This window comes from Oncorhynchus masou, chromosome 20 (genome assembly GCF_036934945.1).
Source record: "Oncorhynchus masou masou isolate Uvic2021 chromosome 20, UVic_Omas_1.1, whole genome shotgun sequence".
NCBI classification, from domain to species: Eukaryota; Metazoa; Chordata; class Actinopteri; order Salmoniformes; family Salmonidae; genus Oncorhynchus; species Oncorhynchus masou.
In genome coordinates this window covers 21418805-21444244 of record NC_088231.1, presented here as the reverse complement: position 1 = coordinate 21444244, position 25440 = coordinate 21418805, and the positions used below count along the sequence as shown (strand labels likewise).

The 25440-nt window shown below is 48.2% G+C and overlaps 1 protein-coding gene and 1 pseudogene across 2 annotated transcripts in view; one reads left to right on the top strand and one right to left on the bottom strand.

Annotated features, from left to right (window-relative positions):
• Nucleotides 1-1445, bottom strand: part of ecpas (Ecm29 proteasome adaptor and scaffold) — a 176247-nt gene extending 174802 nt beyond the window's left edge. For both annotated transcript variants that reach the window (XM_064926747.1, XM_064926748.1), the window contains exon 1: nt 1346-1445. In XM_064926747.1, the coding sequence (XP_064782819.1) occupies nt 1346-1367 (22 nt within the window). In that variant the 5' untranslated portion in view covers nt 1368-1445. The remainder of the gene's footprint in view (nt 1-1345) is intronic.
• A 567-nt stretch (nt 1446-2012) lies between these two features.
• LOC135506584 (lysine-specific demethylase 4C-like) overlaps nt 2013-25440 on the top strand; it is a 60083-nt pseudogene continuing 36655 nt past the window's right edge.

Here is a 25440-nt window from a genome sequence, read left to right as displayed (position 1 = left end):
GGTACAGAAAACACACCTGTCCAAATAAGGTACAGAAAACACACCTGTCCAAATAAGGTACAGAAAACACACCTGTCCAATTGCGGTACAGAAAACACACCTGTCCAATTGCGGTACAGAAAACACACCTGTCCAAATAAGGTACAGAAAACACACCTGTCCAAATAAGGTACAGAAAACACACCTGTCCAAATAAGGTACAGAAAACACACCTGTCCAAATAAGGTACAGAAAACACACCTGTCCAAATAAGGTACAGAAAACACACCTGTCCAAATAAGGTACAGAAAACACACCTGTCCAAATAAGCGGTACAGAAAACACACCTGTCCAATTGCGGTACAGAGCGGATGTCCATTTAGCTGGTCCCGAGTGGCTCAGTTTACTCTGAAGAAGACTGAGAGTCTGCTAAATGACTCAACTGTAAACATTTCAAATGGAGCTACAACATTCAGACCTAAAGTCTCAACAAGGGACTGTTATAATAGCCAATGCACCTTGTATTGTGTTATATGTGTTATAACTGGGGTGGATAGGCTGTTACATGCTGTTCTGAGCTCGATCACAAAGCCTGCATGACGTAGCTGCCATTAGTTATGTCCGACAGGGCGTATATGCTTTCTACTTGCATCGGACTGGCAACTAGTTGGCAAGGAATTAATGACATAAATGAGTGGCTAGCTAACTAGCTGGTGATTTGGCTGGTTAGTTAGTCAGTCAGTTAGCTAAAAATGGTTAGCTGACGTTACCTTGTGAGAGGTGTGTGTTTGCCAACACACTCACTGCATTAAATTAAAACGTGTCATCTTTCATTCCATGTATGCAACCTGTTACCATCGAGATACCTAACTAGCTGGCTTGCAATGAATTAGCTAGCTACTAGAGCTAATTAGCTAACTTCACACACACACACAAAATGTTCATCTTAAAGACAATTCATATTGTCCCGGACGCCTGGCTGCACTGCTAACCAGCAAGCTAGCCACTTGGTTACGCCAAAATATAATCGTTTAGTTTAATCGTAGTTACAGATCTAACATGACATCGTTACAAATAGGGAATGAAATGACTGATCCAATGTTTAAAAAAACAAAACAACTATTCCAGTCGCCATCAGATCACGTTGATCTTTAATACAACTATTTCATTTGGACCATGACTGTGCAGACGGCCTTCTAACTAGCGTTCGCCAGCTACCTCAAATCAACGTGTTAATAGTTCATATCACAGGCGTTTTTCTCTCGATAAAGTTATGACTGTGTACTAAATGAAATAATACATGTTACCGATACATGAAGTGTCTAACGATGCATTTAATCACTGCAAAAAGCAGTTAGAAACTTACTGAGTTCATCTTGAGCGGCCATGTTCAGAGAAAGTCATCGGCGTTGTCACCCTGGGCTGTATTCATTAATCTATGTCGTACCAAAACGTTTTAACGGTAAACATTTTGCAACGAATATTATAGCTTCTTATTGGACAAATTCAGGTAGGTTCCGCCCCCCTTTTGGACCGTTCGTGTCCGTTTGGTTCCTCGTGAACGGTGATAGATGCCACTCCTCTTTCACTATCTCCTAGTCGGTCGTGCTAACTGTAATTCGTTTTAACACCTGCTTCACACATAGCAACGATAACAGACATATATAGCGACATTCATATTGCACACACGTAGTCTTATTCATTCTTTACATGTATATAAACTTGGAAATTCTGTGTAGACACTGAAACAATAGGAAAACAGGAAGGGGAAAATATCAATCGAAATGTCTCTCCCAAAAATGTGAAAAACAAAGCATTTCAGAATGAACATTTAATAGAAAATATTCCTTTAATTAAATGCTTCATTTTTATATGTTTCCTATTTTATATTCCTATAATTAAATAAATACTTAATTTTTTAAATGTTTCTCATTTTTTTTCTGCATTTGTTGAGGTGAAGGTGCATCTTTGTCCGACAGGGGGCAGCCAACTACACCACTGGTCTGAAATCTGCTTATCGACCAGACAGAAGAACAAGTCGCTGTTGACCAGCTGTTATATGAAAACAGCTGGGCGATCAGGGCGAGAAGAGATAAACAACAATACAACGAAACACACATTTTTCATACACCAAAAGGTACAGTACAAGTTTCCTTACAAATGCAATCTAGAACACGGGTTTAATTCATGACTATAATGTTCAGTGTCAACTAGTTTATGGCGTTTATTTTCGTTTGTAAGCGGTGGACTGGTTGGCTAGGCTAACTGGTTGGCTAGGCTAACTGGCTGGCTAGGCTAACTAAGCTACCGCTGCTAGCTAGCCCAACTTGGCACACGTTGGCTAACAACAGCAACTCGTTTTCGCTGCTTGCATGCATTTATCAATTGATTCAGACATTATTGCGTATAGTTAAACTGGCTGTAGATATAGTAGTTCTGCTTGGACGTAGTCTACGTTATACGGCTAACACAGAATGTTTATTTATACCCTGTTTTATTACCGGCTAGCTAACAGTTACCTCTCACAGTTAGCTGGTGAGGCTAACTCGAACCCGTTGACTTGGTATTTACGTTGTGCGAACTTCTACTAGCAAATAGCTAACTGTTAATATGTTGTTAGCTCGCTAAACCAGTGAAACTGCGATGCACAATACTAACGTTACTAGGTAAATGTATTTCTATGTGTGTCTGGATAACAGCCAGACTATTTATGGTTGATATATGTTGAATTCGTGCAGTATATTTGGTCAGCTTGTAGCTTGCTAGCTAACCTCGGGCCTTGTTAGTTAGTTAGCATAAATCTCGACTGCATCCATTCAAGATGGGATTTAAACCCCCATCTCTGCTACGCGCATTGTGCAAGATGGCCAGTTTAGCAAGCTGGCTACTTATCCCTTTTCTCATCGTAACCAGTTCTTGTTATTTATCTCACACTTGACTACTGCAAGACTCTTGAATTCTGACTATAACGAAAGAAAGGGAGTGGTTGATTTCAAATCAAGTCGTAGTTATCAATTATTTGAACTGTCTCCTTCGATCTGCCATTGCTGGCTACCACAACTGAACGTAGACGAGCTCGGACAGAAAGACAGACAAAGATCAGATTAGCCACACTGCACTTCGGACTTATCTTGGGAAATAAATGCACTGTCACAAGTGATTTGATCATTTAGCTGCTATATATATATAATAAGTGCATTGCATGATTTTTAAGAAAATGTTTGAACAGCTTTAAATGGCAAAGTTACCATTTTATATCAAACATGATATGCAACAACATAATTCATAGATTTACTTTATTCGAATCAATTAAAATGTAACGTTTTTATTGTTATTGTATTATCCGTTCATTGCTTTGTGAGATCATCTAAATGAATTGATTTGAGACGCATTTCTTTATTGTGGGTCTATTCCTCATTGTACTGTTTTGCTTGAACTATTTTTTTTCTTTAAGAAACCAACTGTTATTGTGTGTCTAGTCCTTTGTCTTCTTTGTCAAAGTAAATCCAAAGTGAGTATACCAAATGGCACCCTATTCCCTATATAGTGCTCTAATGTTGATGTAAGCCCTGGTCAAAAGTAGTGCACTATGTAGGGAATATGGTGCCATTCGGGACGGACGCCAGAGTTATGGTGATCGGGAACCCTGCTGGTGGTAACGAGCAGAGGGGTTGTCAGAATATTTTGGGAGGACCACGATTCCCTTTGTGGGAGATGACCGCCACCCAGTGGTCCAACTTGTAAATAACACACAGCGAAACTGAAGGTGACATGAGTAAGACAGCATAGGGCTGCATCCCAAAGAGCACCCTTTTCAGGACACAACGTTTGACCAGAACCCACACTCCTATGCTATGGTCAAAAGTAGTGAACTAAATAGGGAATAGGGTGCCAACCCTGGTCTAAAGTAGTGAACTAAATAGGGAATAGGGTGCAAACCCTGGTCTAAAGTAGTGAACTAAATAGGGAATAGGGTGCCAACCCTGGTCGAAACTGAAGGTGACATGAGTAAGACAGCATAGGGCCTGCATCCCAAAGAGCACCCTTTTCAGGACACAACGTTTGACCAGAACCCACACTCCTATGCTATGGTCAAAAGTAGTGAACTAAATAGGGAATAGGGTGCCAACCCTGGTCTAAAGTAGTGAACTAAATAGGGAATAGGGTGCAAACCCTGGTCTAAAGTAGTGAACTAAATAGGGAATAGGGTGCCAACCCTGGTCTAAAGTAGTGCACTAAATAGGGAATAGGGTGCCAACCCTAGTCAAAAGTAGTACATACTCCTATGCTATTGTCAAAAGTAGTGTACTATATATGGAATAGGGGTCATTTTGGAGGCTGATTTATTGGGGGGTGGCAGGGTAGCCTGGTAGTTAGAGCGTTGGACTCGTAACCAGAAGGTTGCAAGTTCAAATCCCCGTACTATTTATGGAATATGGGCCATTTTGGAGGCTGATTTATTGCAGTTGCACTGTCTGCAACACTGGGTTTATTAGTTCAGATAATCTACTAGCTTATCAAGGCTTATTGGATTGATGATTAGGTAATTAGTAGAATCAGGTGTGTTAGAGCTGGACTCAGGAAGAAGGAAGAGAAGCTTGCTTCCTTGGCTGTTTTGTGTAATTAACCAACGAGGCCTGATAAGAATAATAAATGTGTTGCACATAATAGGTTAATATTGTTATCGGGCCTTATTGGTTAGTGACACAATAATAACCTATGTGTTGCTTTTTATTGATGTGTTATTCATATGAGTAATACTGTAGCCTACACTGCACAACATTGAGTGTTGTTCACAGACCCTGGTCCTGATCGGAGGCGCCTCATTGCTATTATAAACTGGATATCAACGTAATTAGAGCAGTAAAGCAAACTGTTTTGTCATACGCGTGATATACCGCGGCTGTCGGCCAATCGGCATTCAGGTCGCTCGAACCAACCCAGTTTATAATAACCGTTTAGTACTACTTAGTAGATACATGGTTACTTCTGTGCTGTAAAATAGGGCTGCTGTCGGTCTGCACATAGAATGTAGACTAGCTGTGGTCTAGCTAGTCTATAGTATGTAGGCTAGCTGGGATCTAGCGTCTCTACAGTATGTAGACTAGCTGGGATGTAGCGTCTCTACAGTATGTAGACTAGCTGGGATCTAGCGTGTCTACGGTATGTGGACTAGCTGGGATCTAGCGTCTCTACAATATGTAGACTAGCTGGGATCTAGCTAGTCTATAGTATGTAGACTAGCTGGGATCTAGCTAGTCTATAGTATGTAGACTAGCTGGGATCTAGCTAGTCTATAGTATGTAGACTAGCTGGGTTCTAGCTAGTCTATAGTATGTAGACTAGCGGGGATCTAGCGTCTCTACAGTATGTAGACTAGCTGGGATCTAGCTAGTCTATAGTATGTAGACTAGCTGGGATCTAGCGTCTCTACAGTATGTAGACAAGCTGGGATCTAGCTAGTCTATAGTATGTATGACTGCTGGGATCTAGCTAGTCTACAGTATGTAGACGAGCTGGGATCTAGCTCTCTACGGTATGTAGACGAGCTGTGATCTAGCTAGTCTACAGTATGTAGACGAGCTGGGATCTAGCTCTCTACGGTATGTAGACGAGCTGGGATCTAGCTAGTCTACAGTATGTATGTAGACGAGCTGGGATCTAGCTCTCTACGGTATGTAGACGAGCTGGGATCTAGCTAGTCTACAGTATGTAGACGAGCTGGGATCTAGCTAGTCTACAGTATGTAGACGAGCTGGGATCTAGCTAGTCTACGGTATGTAGACGAGCTGGGATCTAGCTCTCTACGGTATGTAGACGAGCTGGGATCTAGCTAGTCTCTACGGTATGTAGACGAGCTGGGATCTAGCTAGTCTAGCTATAGTATGTAGACTAGCTGGGATCTAGCTAGTCTACGGTATGTAGACTAGCTGGGATCTAGCTAGTCTACGGTATGTATCTCTAGGTTTTATCAGTCTAGTCAGACAGCCTATGGCCCAAGCCTGTGTTCTATTTAAGCAGTAAGGCCAGAGGCAGTGTGGTATATGGCCAATATACCACGGCTAGGGGTTGTTGTAACGCGCATGGCGGAGTGCCTGGACACAGCCCTGAGCCGTAGTATATTGGCTAAATACCACAAACCCCCGAGTGCCTTGTTGCTATTAGAAACTGGTTACCGACGTCATTAGAGCAGTAAAAATCATTGTATTGTCATACCCGTGGTATATGGTCTGATATACCACGGCCGTCAGCCAATCAGCATTCAGGGCTGGAACCACCCAGTTTATATTATACTGTTTTCTCTGTCTGGGTTTAATTGGTGGAGGCAGGATGACAGGGGTCTACGGCCCCGTTAACCCCCTTCCTGCCCCGTTTCCTTAAGATCTTATTGCACTGCTTCCCCCTTCGTTAACAGAACGTGTTACTGTAATGAGATTCTAACGAGGAGTAACTGTTTCCCTGCCAAGGCTTCCTCTGTGTGAGCAGGCAGGATGGCAGGGGCGGAGGTCTACGGCCCCGTTAACCCCTCCTGCAAGATCATGACCTTCAGGCCCACCGTGGAGGAATTCAGAGACTTCAACCGGTACCTGGCCTACATGGAGGCCCAGGGGGCGCACCGCGCTGGCCTCGCCAAGGTGGGTGTGTGCCTGAGAGTGGGACTGGAAGTCTGTTTGGTGTGTGTCTGTTCAGGAAAGATGAGAGAACAACCTATGTGTGTGTGTGTGTGTGTATGAGTGTAAATTGGGGATTATCATCCTCTACCTGTCTCCAGGTGATAACCCCCTCCTCTCTCCTCTACCTGTCTCCAGGTGATAACCCCCCCCTCTCTCTCTCCTCTACCTGTCTCCAGGTGATAACCCCTGTCTCTCTCTCCTCTACCTGTCTCCAGGTGATAACCCCCCTCTCTCTCCTCTACCTGTCTCCAGGTGATAACCCCCTCTCTCTCTCTCCTCTACCTGTCTCCAGGTGATAACCCCCCAGTCTCTCTCCTCTACCTGTCTCCAGGTGATAACCCCCCCTCTCTCTCCTCTACCTGTCTCCAGGTGATAACCCCCTCTCTTTCTCTCCTCTACCTGTCTCCAGGTGATAACCCCTCTCTATCTCCTCTACCTGTCTCCAGGTGATAACCCCCCTCTCTCTCTCCTCTACCTGTCTTCAGGTGATAACCCCCTCTCTCTACCTGTCTCCAGGTGATAACCCCCTCTCTCTCTCCTCTACCTGTTTCCAGTTGATAACCCCCTCTCTCTCTCCTCTACCTGTCTCCAGGTGATAACCCCCTCTCTCTCTCCTCTACCTGTCTCCAGGTGATAACCCCCCTCTCTCTCTCCTCTACCTGTCTCCAGGTGAAACCCCCTCTCTCTCTCCTCTACCTGTCTCCAGGTGATAACCCCCTCTCTCTCTCCTCTACCTGTCTCCAGGTGATAACCCCCCTCTCTCTCCTCTACCTGTCTCCAGGTGATAACCCCTCTCTCTCTCCTCTACCTGTCTCCAGGTGATAACCCCCTCTCTGTCTCCTCTACCTGTCTCCAGGTGATAACCCCCTCTCTCTCCTCTACCTGTCTCCAGGTGATAACCCCCCTCTCTCTCTCCCTCTACCTGTCTCCAGGTGATAACCCCCCTCTCTGTCTCCTCTACCTGTCTTCCAGGTGATAACCCCTCTCTCTCTCCTCTACCTGTCTCCAGGTGATAACCCCCTCTCTCTCTCCTCTACCTGTCTCCAGGTGATAACCCCCTCTCTCTCTCCTCTACCTGTCTTCAGGTGATAACCCCTCTCTTTCTCTCTCCTCTACCTGTCTCCAGGTGATAACCCCCTCTCTCTCTCTCTCTCCTCTACCTGTCTCCAGGTGATAACCCCCTCTCTCTCTCTCCTCTACCTGTCTCCAGGTGATAACCCCCTCTCTCTCTCTCTCTCTCTACCTGTCTCCAGGTGATAACCCCCTCTCTCTCTCTCTCCTCTACCTGTCTCCAGGTGATAACCCCCTCTCTCTCTCTCCTCTACCTGTCTCCAGGTGATAACCCCCCTCTCTCTCTCTCCTCTACCTGTCTCCAGGTGATAACCCCCCCTCTCTCTCTCTCCTCTACCTGTCTCCAGGTGATAACCCCCTCTCTCTCTCCCTCTACCTGTCTCCAGGTGATAACCCCCCCCTCTCTCTCCTCTACCTGTCTCCAGGTGATAACCCCTCTCTCTCTCTCTCTACCTGTCTCCAGGTGATAACCCCCCTCTCTCTCCTCTACCTGTCTCCAGGTGATAACCCCTCTCTCTCTCTCCTCTACCTGTCTCAGGTGATAACCCCCTCTCTCTCCTCTACCTGTCTCCAGGTGATAACCCCCTCTCTCTCACCTCTACCTGTCTCCAGGTGATAACCCCTCTCTTTCTCTCCTCTACCTGTCTCCAGGTGATAACCCCTCTCTCTCTCCTCTACCTGTCTCCAGGTGATAACCCCCCTCTCTCTCTCCTCTACCTGTCTCCAGGTGATAACCCCCTCTCTTTCTCTCCTCTACCTGTCTCCAGGTGATAACCCCCCCTCTCTCTCTCCCTCTACCTGTCTCCAGGTGATAACCCCCCTCTCTCTCCTCTACCTGTCTCCAGGTGATAACCCCTCTCTCTCTCCTCTACCTGTCTCCAGGTGATAACCCCCCCTCTCTCTCTCCTCTACCTGTCTCCAGGTGATAACCCCCCCCTCTCTCTCTCCTCTACCTGTCTCCAGGTGATAACCCCCCTCTCTCTCCTCTACCTGTCTCCAGGTGATAACCCCCTCTCTTTCTCTCCTCTACCTGTCTCCAGGTGATAACCCCTCTCTCTCCTCTACCTGTCTCCAGGTGATAACCCCCCTCTCTCTCTCCTCTACCTGTCTCCAGGTGATAACCCCTCTCTTTCTCTCCTCTACCTGTCTCCAGGTGATAACCCCCTCTCTCTCCTCTACCTGTCTCCAGGTGATAACCCCCTCTCTCTCTCCTCTACCTGTCTTCAGGTGATAACCCCCTCTCTCTACCTGTCTCCAGGTGATAACCCCTCTCTCTCTCCTCTACCTGTTTCCAGTTGATAACCCCCTCTCTCTCTCCTCTACCTGTCTCCAGGTGATAACCCCCTCTCTCTCTCCTCTACCTGTCTCCAGGTGATAACCCCCCTCTCTCTCTCCTCTACCTGTCTCCAGGTGATAACCCCCTCTCTCTCTCCTCTACCTGTCTCCAGGTGATAACCCCCTCTCTCTCCTCTACCTGCCTCCAGGTGATAACCCCCTCTCTCTCTCCTCTACCTGTCTCCAGGTGATAACCCCCTCTCTCTCCTCTACCTGTCTCCAGGTGATAACCCCCTGTCTCCAGGTGATAACCCCTCTCTCTCTCCTCTACCTGTCTCCAGGTGATAACCCCCTCTCTCTCTCCTCTACCTGTCTCCAGGTGATAACCCCCTCCTCTCTCTCCTCTACCTGTCTCCAGGTGATAACCCCCTGATCTCTCCTCTACCTGTCTCCAGGTGATAACCCCCTCTCTCTCTCCAGCTACCTGTCTCCAGGTGATAACCCCCTCTCTCTCCTCTACCTGTCTCCAGGTGATAACCCCCCCCCCCCCTCTCTCTCTCCTCTACCTGTCTCCAGGTGATAACCCCCACACTCTCTCTCCTCTACCTGTCTTCAGGTGATAACCCCACTCTCTCTCCTCTACCTGTCTCCAGGTGATAACCCCCTCTCTCTCTCCTCTACCTGTCTCCAGGTGATAACCCCCTCTCTCTCTCCTCTACCTGTCTTCAGGTGATAACCCCTCTCTTTCTCTCTCCTCTACCTGTCTCCAGGTGATAACCCCACACACACTCTCTCCTCTACCTGTCTCCAGGTGATAACCCCCAGTGACTCTCTCTCTCTCCTCTACCTGTCTCCAGGTGATAACTCCCTCTCTCTCTCTCTCCTCTACCTGTCTCCAGGTGATAACCCCCTCTCTCTCTCTCTCTCTCTACCTGTCTCCAGGTGATAACCCCCCTCTCTCTCTCTCCTCTACCTGTCTCCAGGTGATAACCCCCTCTCTCTTCTCTCCTCTACCTGTCTCCAGGTGATAACCCCCTCTCTTGAACTCTCTCCTCTACCTGTCTCCAGGTGATAACCCCCCCCTAGATCTCTCCTCTACCTGTCTCCAGGTGATAACCCCTCTCTCTCTCCTCTACCTGTCTCCAGGTGATAACCCCCTAGATCTCTCCTCTACCTGTCTCCAGGTGATAACCCCTCTCTCTCTCCTCTACCTGTCTCCAGGTGATAACCCCCTCTCTACTCTCTCTCCTCTACCTGTCTCCAGGTGATAACCCCCTCTTATCTCTCTCCTCTACCTGTCTCCAGGTGATAACCCCCCTCTCTCTCTCCTCTACCTGTCTCCAGGTGATAACCCCTCTCTCTCTCCTCTACCTGTCTCCAGGTGATAACCCCCTGAACTCTCTCTTATACCTGTCTTCAGGTGATAACCCCCTATCTCTACCTGTCTCCAGGTGATAACCCCTCTCTCTCTCCTCTACCTGTTTCCAGTTGATAACCCCCTATCTCTCTCCTCTACCTGTCTCCAGGTGATAACCCCCCTCCTCTCCTCTACCTGTCTCCAGGTGATAACCCCCCTCTCTCTCTCCTCTACCTGTCTCCAGGTGATAACCCCCTCTCTCTCTCTCTACCTGTCTCCAGGTGATAACCCCCCTCTCTCTCCTCTACCTGCCTCCAGGTGATAACCCCCTCTCTCCTCTACCTGTCTCCAGGTGATAACCCCCCTCTTCTCCTCTACCTGTCTCCAGGTGATAACCCCCCCTCTCTCTCTCCTCTACCTGTCTCCAGGTGATAACCCCTCTCTCTCTCCTCTACCTGTCTCCAGGTGATAACCCCCTCTCTCTCTCCTCTACCTGTCTCCAGGTGATAATATTTAGTAGTTATAACCCCCTCTTCTCTCTCCTCTACCTGTCTCCAGGTGATAACCCCTGTCTCTCTCCTCTACCTGTCTCCAGGTGATAACCCCCTAGATCTCTCCTCTACCTGTCTCCAGGTGATAACCCCCTCTCTCTCCTCTACCTGTCTCCAGGTGATAACCCCCTCTCTATCTCTCCTCTACCTGTCTCCAGGTGATAACCCCCTCTCTCCTCCTCTACCTGTCTTCAGGTGATAACCCCCTATCTCTCTCCTCTACCTGTCTCCAGGTGATAACCCCCTGTACTCTCCTCTACCTGTCTCCAGGTGATAACCCCCCTATTTAGTCCTCTACCTGTCTTCAGGTGATAACCCCTCTCTTTCTCTCTCCTCTACCTGTCTCCAGGTGATAACCCCCTAGTTCTCTCTCTCCTCTACCTGTCTCAGATGATAACCCCCTCTCTCTCTCTCTCCTCTACCTGTCTCCAGGTGATAACTCCCTCTTCTCTCTCTCCTCTACCTGTCTCCAGGTGATAACCCCCTATCTCTCTCTCTCCTCTACCTGTCTCCAGGTGATAACCCCCCTAGATCTTCTCCTCTACCAGTCTCCTGATAACCCCCTCTACTCTGAACTATCTGTTCTACCTGTCTCCAGGTGATAACCCCCTAGATCTTCTACCTCTCCTGTCTCCAGGTGATAACCCCCTACTCTCTCTCTCTCCTCTACCTGTCTCCAGGTGATAACCCCCCTAGATCTTCTCCTCTACCTGTCTCCAGGTGATAACCCCCTCTCTCTCTCCTCTACCTGTCTCCAGGTGATAACCCCCCTTATCTCTCCTCTACCTGTCTCCAGGTGATAACCCCCTGTACTCTCTCTCTACCTGTCTCCATGTGTTAACCCCCTAGTTATAACATAGATCTTCTACCTGTCTCCAGGTGATAACCCCCCTCTCTCTACCTCCTCTACCTGTCTCCAGGTGATAACCCCCCTAGATCTCTCTCCTCTACCTGTCTCCAGGTGATAACCCCCTCTCTCTCTCTCCTCTACCTGTCTCCAGGTGATTACCCCCCCCCTAACATAGATCTCCTCTACCTGTCTCCAGGTGATACCCTACTCTCTCTCTCTCCTGAACTACCTGTCTCCAGGTGATAACCCCTTATAACTCTCTCCTCTACCTGTCTCCAGGTGATAACCCCCTGAACTATGTCTCATATATGTCTCCAGGTGATAACCCCTCCTCTACCTCTCTCAGGTGATTCCTCCTAAGGGCTGAACTCTCGGTGTATATGATATATTGATGACCTGGTGATCCACGCCCCTATCCAGCAGATGGTTGCTGGCCAGTAGGCCTGTTCAGAGTTCAACATCCAGAAGAAACCGCTCAGCGTTAAGGAGTTTAGACGCCTCGCCAACAGTGACAAGTCAGTAACTACACACACACACAACAGGCACACACACACACACTGTTCACACACACACACACAAAATAACAATGTGTTCAGACGCCTCGCCAACTGACAAGTCAGTAACTAAAACACACACACAAAAAAGACAAGCACTGTATAAACACACACACAACAAAGACAAGCACTGTATAAACACACACAGGTGTTCAGATGTAACAGTGACAAGTCAGTAACTATAAATACTGTACACCCTCTACCTGAACTATGTGTTATATTTAGTAGTTATAACATAGATCTTCTACCTCTCCAGATATTGTACTCCCTCTACCTGAACTATGTGTTATATTTAGTAGTTATAACATAGATCTTCTACCTCTCCAGATATTGTACTCCCTCTACCTGAACTATGTGTTATATTTAGTATAGTAGTTATAACATAGATCTTCTACCTCTCCAGATACTGTACTCCCTCTACCTGAACTATGAGTTATATTTAGTAGTTATAACATAGATCTTCTACCTTTCCAGATATTGTACTCCCTCTTCTTGAACTATGTGTTATATTTAGTATAGTAGTTATAACATAGATCTTCTACCTCTCCAGATACTGTACTCCCTCTACCTGAACTATGTGTTATATTTAGTATAGTAGTTATAACATAGATCTTCTACCTCTCCAGATACTGTACTCCCTCTACCTGAACTATGTGTTATATTTAGTAGTTATAACATAGATCTTCTACCTCTCCAGATACTGTACTCCCTCTACCTGAACTATGTGTTATATTTAGTAGTTATAACATAGATCTTCTACCTCTCCAGATACTGTACTCCCTCTACCTGAACTATGTGTTATATTTAGTAGTTATAACATAGATCTTCTACCTCTCCAGATACTGTACTCCCTCTACCTGAACTATGTGTTATATTTAGTAGTTATAACATAGATCTTCTACCTCTCCAGATACTGTACTGCCTCTACCTGAACTATGTGTTATATTTAGTATAGTAGTTATAACATAGATCTTCTACCTCTCCAGATACTGTACTCCCTCTACCTGAACTATGTGTTATATTTAGTAGTTATAACATAGATCTTCTACCTCTCCAGATACTGTACTCCCTCTACCTGAACTATGTGTTATATTTAGTAGTTATAACATAGATCTTCTACCTCTCCAGATACTGTACTCCCTCTACCTGAACTATGTGTTATATTTAGTAGTTATAACATAATCTTCTACCTCTCCAGATACTGTACTCCCTCTACCTGAACTATGTGTTATATTTAGTAGTTATAACATAGATCTTCTACCTCTCCAGATACTGTACTCCCTCTACCTGAACTATGTGTTATATTTAGTAGTTATAACATAGATCTTCTACCTCTCCAGATACTGTACTCCCTCTACCTGAACTATGTGTTATATTTAGTAGTTATAACATAGATCTTCTACCTCTCCAGATACTGTACTCCCTCTACCTGAACTATGTGTTATATTTAGTAGTTATAACATAGATCTTCTACCTCTTCAGATACTGTACTCCCTCTACCTGAACTATGTGTTATATTTAGTATAGTAGTTATAACATAGATCTTCTACCTCTCCAGATATTGTACTCCCCGCTACCTGAACTATGAGGACCTGGAGAGGAAGTACTGGAAGAACCTAACCTTCGTATCTCCCATATATGGAGCTGACGTCCCCGGGAGCCTCTATGACGAGGTAGATGTCTCAGGACTCATAGATGCTCAGTCTCTCACTCCTCTCTCTGTCACTCATCACTGATCATCAGGATCACTGTCATTTCACTCCCTGTATATTCCTTTCTCGTCATCCCAACCTCTCCTCTGTCCTGGTGCAGGGTGAAGTATAGAGGAGTGGAATATCTGACACCTCAACTCTATCTGGTTGTTTCTCTCCCTTCTGTCTCATCTCTCCTCCTCTCTCTCTTCTGTCTTTCATCTAATTCTCTCTCCTCCACTCTCCTCCTGCTTCCTCTCTCCTCCTCTCGCCTCCTTTCATCTAATTCTCTATCCTCTCGCCTCCTCTCACCTCCTCTCTGCCTTCTGTATTTCATCTAATTCTCTCTCCTCTAAATCCCTCTCTTCTCTCTCCCTCCTATCTCCTCCTCCTCTCCTCTCCTGTAGGGTATAGAGGAGTGGAACATCGGCCACCTCAACTCCATCCTGGATGTGATTGAAGAGGACTGTGGTGTTTCTATCCAGGGGGTGAACACACCCTACCTGTACTTCGGCATGTGGAAGACCAGCTTCTCCTGGCACACTGAAGACATGGACCTTTATAGCATCAACTACCTGCACTTTGGAGAGCCCAAGTCCTGGTAGGGGGATACTGTTATTTACTAGCATGGTGTGTCTCAGGCAAACTGAGAGGCGGGGTCAGAGGGAGAGATGGGTAGGAAGGGAGAGGGTAATTACTCCTCTTATTCCTCCCTTGTAAGTCTCCCTCTCTCCACCTCCCTCTCTCCCTCTTTCCACCTCCCTCTCTCCCCCTTTCCACCTCCCTCTCTCCCCCTTTCCACCTCCCTCTCTCCCCCTTTCCACCTCCCTCTCTCCCCCTTTCCACCTCCCTCTCTCCCCCTGTCCACCTCCCTCTCTCCCCCTGTCCACCTCCCTCTCTCCCCCTGTCCACCTCCCTCTCTCCCCCTGTCCACCTCCCTCTCTCCCCCTGTCCACCTCCCTCTCTCCCCCTTTCCACCTCCCTCTCTCCCCCTGTCCACCTCCCTCTCTCCCCCTTTCCACCTCCCTCTCTCCCCCTTTCCACCTCCCTCTCTCCCCCTTTCCACCTCCTCCTCTCCCCCTTTCCACCTCCCTCCTCTCCCCCTTTCCACCTCCTCCTCTCCCCCTTTCCACCTCCCTCTCTCCCCCTGTCCACCTCCCTCTCTCCCCCTGTCCACCTCCCTCTCTCCCCCCCCCTGTCCACCTCCCTCTCTCCCCCTGTCCACCTCCCTCTCTCCCCCTTTCCACCTCCCTCTCTCCCCCTTTCCATCTCCCTCTCTCCCCCTGTCCACCTCCCTCTCTCCCCCTGTCCACCTCCCTCTCTCCCCCTGTCCACCTCCCTCTCTCCCCCTGTCCACCTCCCTCCCTCTCTCCCCCTGTCCACCTCCCTCTCTCCCCCTGTCCACCTCCCTCTCTCCCCCTGTCCACCTCCCTCTCTCCCCCTTTCCACCTCCCTCTCTCCCCCTTTCCACCTCCCTCTCTCCCCCTTTCCACCTCCCTCTCTCCCCCTTTCCACCTCCCTCTCTCCCCCTTTCCACCTCCCTCTCTCCCCCCCTGTCCACCTCCCTCTCTCCCCCTTTCCACCTCCCTCTCTCCCCCTTTCCACCTCCCTCTCTCCCCCTTTCCACCTCCCTCTCTCCCCCTTTCCTCCCTCCCTCTCTCCCCCTTTCCACCTCCCTCTTTTTCCACCTCCCTCTCTCCCCCTTTCCATCTCCCTCTCTCCCCCTTTCCATCTCCCTCTCTCCCCCTGTCCACCTCCCTCTCTCCCCCTGTCCACCTCCCTCTCTCCCCCTGTCCACCTCCCTCTCTCCCCCTGTCCACCTCCCTCTCTCCCCCTGTCCACCTCCCTCTCTCCCCCTTTCCACCTCCCTCTCTCCCCCCCTTTCCACCTCCCTCTTTTCCACCTCCCTCTCTCCCCCTTTCCACCTCCCTCTCTCCCCCTTTCCACCTCCCTCTTTTCCACCTCCCTCTCTCTCTCCCTCTGTCTCCCCATCTCTCTCTTCCCCTGGAGGTATACTGCTGTTCATTAGAGCAGGAAGCCCTGCAACACACACATGGTTCTCACCTCTCCCCATTTAGACACATTTCCCTGGAGGGGAGGACCACCAAGAAGCTCTTTTCTCAACCCCTCCTCACCTCTCCCCATTTAGACACATTTCCCTGGAGGGGAGGACCACCAAGAAGCTCTTTTCTCAACCCCTCCTCACCTCTCCCCATTTAGACACATTTCCCTGGAGGGGAGGACCACCAAGAAGCTCTTCTCTCAACCCCTCCTCACCTCTCCCCATTTAGACACATTTCCCTGGAGGGGAGGACCACTAAGAAGCTCTTTTCTCAACCCCTCCTCACCTCTCCCCATTTAGACACATTTCCCTGGAGGGGAGGACCACCAAGAAGCTCTTCTCTCAACCCCTCCTCACCCCTGACCTCTCCCACTCCTGGGGCAGTCCTCCCTCTCCCCTTACACACACACACACACACACCCTTACCTCAGACTGATAGTGGAATATGGGGCTTCTGATGGAGGAGAAGAGGTGTGGGTGAAATGGAATGCCTAAGAACCCTGAGAGAGTTCTACAGAGTTCTACAGAGTTCTACAGAGTTCTACAGAGTTCCACGTCAGGAACATTTAGAATAGGTAGAATTCCAAGGCTCACCACTAGGGGCCAGTATTGTCAGTGTAGAGGATGACACATCTAAACAGTTTGTCTCCCTCTACAAAACACCGACCCAATCACTAGTTTACTGTTCACCTTCTATATTAACCTGACTAACATTGTCTCTGTCTACAGTTGTGTTAACATTACAAGTTGTCTATGTTAACATTACACGTTGTCTATGTCTACAGGTATGCCATCCCCCTGAGCATGGGAAGAGACTGGAGAGACTGGCTACAGGTAATATTAGTTTAACTAGATGAAATATTAAGTTAAAAAAAGTAGAACACTTAGGCAGCGTTTAGACAGGCAGCCCAATTCTGGTCTTTTGACAATAACTGGGCTGCCTGTCTAAACTTGCGGTCTTAGGAGGATAGACCTAAATTCTTGTACCCAAAAGCACTGTGTTGACTCTGTCAATCTATCTAACAGTCACTCCACGTTGTGTGTGTGTGTGTGACTGTGTGTGTGTGACTGTGTGACTGACTGTCTTGTTTGTTTTCTTTCCAGGTTTCTTCCCCAACGGGTTTAAAGGGTGTGAGGCTTTTCTCCGTCACAAGATGACCCTGATCTCCCCTTCCATCCTGAAGAAGTACAGCATCCCCTTCGACAAGGTGAGACAAACTGGCTGTCTCAACTGTCACTGTTTAAACCCTTCCATCTCAACTGTCACTTTTTAAAAAAACCTTTCATCTCAACTGTCACTTTTTAAAAAAACCTTTCAAAACCTTTCTCTCAACTGTCACTTTTTTTAAAACCCTTTCATCTCAACTGTCACTTTTTTTTTTTAAAACCCTTTCATCTCAACTGTCACTTTTTTAAAAACCCTTTCATCTCAACTGTCACTTTTAAAAAAAACTTTTTAAAACCTTTTCATCTCAACTGTCGCTACAACATAGCGTAGAAGTGGGTGTTCTAACACTGTCACCAACCTACCTTCTAGTCATCTGTAACAACATTACAACAGCTCTTCACTTTAGTTGATTGTCTTTCTGTATTGACTGGTTGTATATAGTCTTACAGTTTACTGCTGAGAACCCTAATCTGGTCGTCATTAGGACACGTTAACTACCCTGAGATACCTAACCCTAACCTGGTCGTCATTAGGATACGTTAACTACCCTGAGATACCTAACCCTAACCTGGTCGTCATTAGGAGCGAGGTTGTGTATATGTGAGATACCTAACCCTAACCTGGTCGTCATTAGGATACGTTAACTACCCTGAGATACTGTCTGGACCTGGTCGTCATTAGGAGCGAGGTTGTGTATATGTGAGATACCTAACCCTAACCTGGTCGTCATTAGGAGAGAGGTTGTGTATATGTGAGATACCTAACCCTAACCTGGTCGTCATTAGGATACGTTAACTACCCTGAGATACTGTCTGGACCTGGTCGTCATTAGGAGCGAGGTTGTGTATATGTGAGATACCTAACCCTAACCTGGTCGTCATTAGGAGCGAGGTTGTGTATATGTGAGATACCTAACCCTAACCTGGTCGTCATTAGGATACGTTAACTACCCTGAGATACTGTCTGGACCTGGTCGTCATTAGGAGCGGGTTGTGTATATGTGAGATACCTAACCCTAACCTGGTCGTCATTAGGAGAGAGGTTGTGTATATGTGAGATACCTAACCCTAACCTGGTCGTCATTAGGAGAGAGGTTGTGTATATGTGAGATACCTAACCCTAACCTGGTCGTCATTAGGATACATTAACTACCCTGAGATACCTAACCCTAACCTGGTCGTCATTAGGATACGTTAACTACCCTGAGATCCCTAACCTGGTCGTCATTAGGAGAGAGGTTGTGTATATGTGAGATACCTAACCTGGTCGTCATTAGGATACGTTAACTACCCTGAGATACCTAACCCTAACCTGGTCGTCATTAGGATACGTTAACTACCCTGAGATACCTAACCCTAACCTGGTCTTCATTAGGAGAGAGGTTGTGTATATGTGAGATACCTAACCCTAACCTGGTCGTCATTAGGATACGTTAACTACCCTGAGATACCTAACCCTAACCTGGTCGTCATTAGGAGAGAGGTTGTGTATATGTGAGATACCTAACCCTAACCTGGTCGTCATTAGGAGAGAGGTTGTGTATATGTGAGATACCTAACCCTAACCTGGTCGTCATTAGGAGAGAGGTTGTGTATATGTGAGATACCTAACCTGGTCGTCATTAGGAGAGAGGTTGTGTATATGTGAGATACCTAACCCTAACCTGGTCGTCATTAGGAGAGAGGTTGTGTATATGTGAGATACCTAACCCTAACCTGGTCGTCATTAGGAGAGAGGTTGTGTATATGTGAGATACCTAACCCTAACCTGGTCGTCATTAGGAGAGAGGTTGTGTATATGTGAGATACCTAACCCTAACCTGGTCGTCATGAGGAGAGAGGTTGTGTATATGTGAGATACCTAACCCTAACCTGGTCGTCATTAGGAGAGAGGTTGTGTATATGTGAGATACCTAACCCTAACCTGGTCGTCATGAGGAGAGAGGTTGTGTATATGTGAGATACCTAACCCTAACCTGGTCGTCATTAGGAGAGAGGTTGTGTATATGTGAGATACCTAACCCTAACCTGGTCGTCATTAGGAGAGAGGTTGTGTATATGTGAGATACCTAACCCTAACCTGGTCGTCATTAGGAGAGAGGTTGTGTATATGTGAGATACCTAACCCTAACCTGGTCGTCATGAGGAGAGAGGTTGTGTATATGTGAGATACCTAACCTGTGTATATGAGAGAGGTTGTGTATATGTGAGATACCTAACCCTAACCTGGTCGTCATTAGGAGAGAGGTTGTGTATATGTGAGATACCTAACCCTAACCTGGTCGTCATGAGGAGAGAGTTGTGTATATGTGAGATAACCTAACCTGGTCGTCATTAGGAGAGAGGTTGTGTATATGTGAGATACCTAACCTGGTCGTCATTAGGAGAGAGGTTGTGTATATGTGAGATACCTAACCCTAACCTGGTCGTCATTAGGAGAGAGGTTGTGTATATGTGAGATACCTAACCCTAACCTGGTCGTCATGAGGAGAGAGGTTGTGTATATGTGAGATACCTAACCCTAACCTGGTCGTCATTAGGAGAGAGGTTGTGTATATGTGAGATACCTAACCTGGTCGTCATTAGGAGAGTGTATATGTGAGATTAACCCTGTATATGTGAGATACCTAACCCTAACCTGGTCGTCATTAGGAGAGAGGTTGTGTATATGTGAGATACCTAACCTGGTCGTCATTAGGAGAGGTTGTGTATATGTGAGATACCTAACCTGGTCGTCATTAGGAGAGAGGTTGTGTATATGTGAGATGCCTAACCTGGTCGTCATTAGGAGAGGGTTGTGTATATGTGAGATACCTAACCCTAACCTGGTCGTCATTAGGAGAGAGGTTGTGTATATGTGAGATACCTAACCTGGTCGTCATTAGGAGAGAGGTTGTGTATATGTGAGATACCTAACCCTAACCTGGTCGTCATTAGGAGAGAGGTTGTGTATATGTGAGATACCTAACCTGGTCGTCATTAGGAGAGAGGTTGTGTATATGTGAGATACCTAACCTGGTCGTCATTAGGAGAGAGGTTGTGTATATGTGAGATGCCTAACCTGGTCGTCATTAGGAGAGAGGTTGTGTATATGTGAGATACCTAACCCTAACCTGGTCGTCATTAGGAGAGAGGTTGTGTATATGTGAGATACCTAACCTGGTCGTCATTAGGAGAGAGGTTGTGTATATGTGAGATACCTAACCTGGTCGTCATTAGGAGAGAGTTGTGTATATGTGAGATACCTAACCCTAACCTGGTCGTCATTAGGAGAGAGGTTGTGTATATGTGAGATACCTAACCCTAACCTGGTCGTCATTAGGAGAGAGGTTGTGTATATGTGAGATACCTAACCTGGTCGTCATTAGGAGAGAGGTTGTGTATATGTGAGATACCTAACCTGGTCGTCATTAGGAGAGAGGTTGTGTATATGTGAGATACCTAACCCTAACCTGGTCGTCATTAGGAGAGAGGTTGTGTATATGTGAGATACCTAACCTGGTCGTCATTAGGAGAGAGGTTGTGTATATGTGAGATACCTAACCCTAACCTGGTCGTCATGAGGAGAGAGGTTGTGTATATGTGAGATACCTAACCCTAACCTGGTCGTCATTAGGAGAGAGGTTGTGTATATGTGAGATACCTAACCCTAACCTGGTCGTCATTAGGAGAGAGGTTGTGTATATGTGAGATGCCTAACCTGGTCGTCATTAGGAGAGAGGTTGTGTATATCTGGTAGGGGCTGTGAGGCTGATACGTTAAGTAGATGAACACAAGTGATCCTGCCAACAGCAGTGGAGGAGATTCTCTCTTCTGTCAAGGGATCTCAATGGGGCGGCAGGGTAGCCTAGTGGTTAGAGTGTAGAGGTGGCAGGGTAGCCTAGTGGTTAGAGTGTAGAGGCGGCAGGATAGCCTAGTGGTTAGAGTGTAGAGGCGGCAGGGTAGCCTAGTGGTTAGAGTGTAGAGGTGGCAGGGTAGCCTAGTGGTTAGAGTGTAGAGGTGGCAGGGTAGCCTAGTGGTTAGAGTGTAGAGGTGGCAGGGTAGCCTAGTGGTTAGAGTGTAGAGGTGGCAGGGTAGCCTAGTGGTTAGAGTGTAGAGGTGGCAGGGTAGCCTAGTGGTTAGAGTGTAGAGGTGGCAGGGTAGCCTAGTGGTTAGAGTGTAGAGGTGGCAGGGTAGCCTAGTGGTTAGAGTGTAGAGGTGGCAGGGTAGCCTAGTGGTTAGAGTGTAGAGGTGGCAGGGTACCCTAGTGGTTAGAGCGTTGGACCAGTAACCGGAAGGTTGCGAGTTCAAACCCCCGAGCTGACAAGGTACAAATCTGTCATTCTGCCCCTGAACAGGCAGTTAACCCACTGTTCCTAGGCCGTCATTGAAAAGAAGAATTTGTTCTTAACTGACTTGCCTGGTTAAATAAAGGTCAAATTAAATAAAATGGGGACAAAAGAGGAAATTTACCAGTGGTTTTTGTCCTCAATAACCCCCCCCCCCTTCTCCAGATCACCCAGGAGGCAGGGGAGTTTATGATCACCTTTCCCTATGGTTACCACGCTGGCTTCAACCACGGCTTCAACTGTGCGGAGTCGACCAACTTCGCCAGTGTCCGATGGATTGACTATGGCAAGGTGGCCACTCAGGTAAGATGAAGAAAACGCCACGCTGTTTCCTCTGAACTATTTCTGTTGTGTGTATTTCCACGTGGAACCAGGGACCCCTCCAGAACTATGGTCAGTACCTCTGGGGGGGGGGGGGGGGTTGTGTATATGTGAGAGTACTTCTGGGTCTCAGGACAGGTGATGTCACTTTCACAATGGAAGCTTCGAGCACACACAGCTAACAATCTAGAGATTCTACTTCCCCCTGGACACACACAGCTAACAAGCTAGAGATTCTACTTCCCCTGGACACACACAGCTAACAAGCTAGAGATTCTACTTCCCCTGGACACACACAGCTAACAAGCTAGAGATTCTACTTCCCCTGGACACACACAGCTAACAAGCTAGAGATTCTACTTCCCCTGGACACACAGCTAACAAGCTAGAGATTCTACTTCCCCCTGGACACACAGCTAACAAGCTAGAGATTCTACTTCCCCCTGGACACACAGCTAACAAACTAGAGATTCTACTTCCCCTGGAGAGACACAGCTAACAAGCTAGAGATTCTACTTCCCCTGGACACACAGCTAACAAGCTAGAGATTCTACTTCCCCTGGACACACAGCTAACAAACTAGAGATTCTACTTCCCCTGGAGAGACACAGCTAACAAGCTAGAGATTCTACTTCCCCTGGACACACAGCTAACAAGCTAGAGATTCTACTTCCCCTGGAGACACACAGCTAACAAGCTAGAGATTCTACTTCCCCTGGACACACACAGCTAACAAGCTAGAGATTCTACTTCCCCTGGACACACAGCTAACAAGCTAGAGATTCTACTTCCCCTGGACACACAGCTAACAAGCTAGAGATTCTACTTCCCCTGGACACACAGCTAACAAGCTAGAGATTCTACTTCCCCTGGACACACACAGCTAACAAGCTAGAGACTCTACTTCCCCTGGACACACACAGCTAACAAGCTAGAGACTCTACTTCCCCTGGACACACAGCTAACAAGCTAGAGATTCTACTTCCCCCTGGACACACAGCTAACAAGCTAGAGATTCTACTCCCCCCCCTGGACACACAGCTAACAAGCTAGAGATTCTACTAGTTCCTAACCCTCCTCCCTATCTCTCTGGTCTCCTTTTGTGGAGAGGTTCTACACTAAATAGTATGCTAGTCTGGTTCCTAACCCTTCTCCCTACCTCTCTAGTCTCCTTTTGTGGAGAGGTTCTACACTAAATAGTATGCTAGTCTGGTTCCTAACCCTCCTCCCTACCTCTCTAGTCTCCTTTTGTGGAGAGGTTCCACACTAAATAGTATGCTAGTCTGGTTCCTAACCCTCCTCCCTACCTCTCTAGTCTCCTTTTGTGGAGAGGTTCCACACTAAATAGTATGCTAGTCTGGTTCCTAACCCTTCTCCCTACCTCTCTAGTCTCCTTTTGTGGAGAGGTTCCACACTAAATAGTATGCTAGTCTGGTTCCTAACCCTTCTCCCTACCTCTCTAGTCTCCATTTGTGGAGATGTTCCACCCTAAGTAGTATGCTAGTCTGGTTCCAAACCCTCCTCCCTACTTCTCTAGTCTCCATTTGTGGAGAGTTCCACACTAAATAGTATGCTAGTCTGGTTCCTAACCCTCCTCTCTACCTCTCTAGTCCCCATTTGTGGAGATGTTCCACACTAAGTAGTATGCTAGTCTGGTTCCTAACCCTTCTCCCTACCTCTCTAGTCTCCATTTGTGGAGAGTTCCACACTAAATAGTATGCTAGTCTGGTTCCTAACCCTCCTCCCTACCTCTCTAGAAGATTTTCCACACTAAGTAGTATGCTAAGTGCCTTCTCCCCTCCTCCGTAGTGTACATGCAGTAAAGACATGGTGAAGATCAGCATGGATCCCTTTGTGAAGTGGTTCCAACCGGACCGCTATGCTGTATGGAAGCTGGGGAAAGACTCCTGTCCCCTGGACCACACCCGAGCCACGCCCGCCACCACCCCAGAACTGCAGAACTGGCTTCAGCGCAGCCGGGTCAAGACCCCTGTGAACAGGTATGGGGATGGAGGAGGGGGATGGAGGAGAGTGGGAGGAGGAGGGGAGGGGATGGAGGAGTGTGGGAGGAGGAGGGGAGGAGAGGATGGGGATGGAGGGGTGTGGGAGGAAGAGGATGGGGGTGTGGGAGGAGGAGGGGGATGGATGGGGATGGAGGGGTGTGGGAGGAAGAGGATGGGGGGGGAGTGGGAGGAGGAGGGGGATGGAGGAGGAGGGGGGGATGGATGGGGATGGAGGAGTGTGGGAGGAGGAGGGGGGATGGAGGAGTGTGGGAGGAGGAGGGGGATGGAGGAGTGTGGGGAGGAGGAGGGGGATGGAGGAGTGTGTGGGGGAGGGGGGGATGGAGGAGTGTGGGAGGAGTGTGGGAGGATGGGGATGGAGGAGTGTGGGAGGGAGGATGGAGGGTTTGGATGGGGATGGAGGATGGGGATGGAGGATGGGGATAGTGGGAGGGAGGAGGATGGGGATGGAGGAGGGAGAAGGAGGGTGGGGATGGAGGGGTGTGGGAGGAGGGGGGAGGAATTTGGATGGGGATGGAGGGAGGGAGGAGGGGGGATGGTGTGAGGAAGGAGGAGGATGGGGGTGGAGGGGGTGTGGGAGAGGGAGGGAGGAGTTTGGATGGGGATGGAGGGGTGTGGGAGGAGGAGGGAGTAGTTTGGATGGGGATGGAGGGAGGAGGAGTTTGGATGGGGATGGAGGGAGGGAGGAGGGGGATGGGGGTGGAGGGGGGTTGGGAGAGGGAGGGAGGAGTTTGGATGGGGATGGAGGGGTGTGGGAGGAGGAGGCAGTAGTTTGGATGGGGATGGAGGGAGGAGGAGGAGGAGTTTGGATGGGGATGGAGAGTGTGGGAGGAGGATGGAGGAGTTTGGATGGGGATGGAGGGGTGTGGGAGGAGGAGGGAGGAGTTTGGATGGGGATGGAGGGAGGGAGGGGTGTGGGAGGAGGGAGGAGTTTGGATGGGGATGGGGGAGGAGGAGGGAGGAGTTTGGATGGGGATGGAGAGTGTGGGAGGAGGATGGAGGAGTTTGGATGGGGAGGGAGGGGTGTGGGAGGAGGGAGGAGTTTGGATGAAGGGAGGAGGTGGGGGGAGTTTGGATGGGGATGGAGGGAGGGGTGTGGGAGGAGGAGGGAGGAGTTTGGAAGTGTGTGTGAACATGCATTGAATATATATATATAATTTTTTAATTGTTCTGAATAAGTGGCATGTCAAAGAGATGCTAAATGTGTCCCCCTTTACAGCAGCCTCTCACACCCACGGACCAGATCCAAGCGCCTGAGGACCAGCGAGGAGCCTGTAGCCTTGGAAGGGTGCTCTGTCCTGGGTAGGAGGAGAGGCCTCGGAGGCCCCCTGGGTCCCAAGGTCCGGCGAGGCTGCAGGGCCGGGGAGGATGAGGACGATGAGGAGGAAGGACAGGATCAGACTGAGAATACACTCCGGCTCCCTGGTAAGAGATTAGTTCATTTGATTCTGAATGATATATTGATCGATGGTAAGAGATCCTATTAAATGACTAGAGGGGGCTATGTCATGAACCGTCAACGTTCCAGAATGGGGTGAA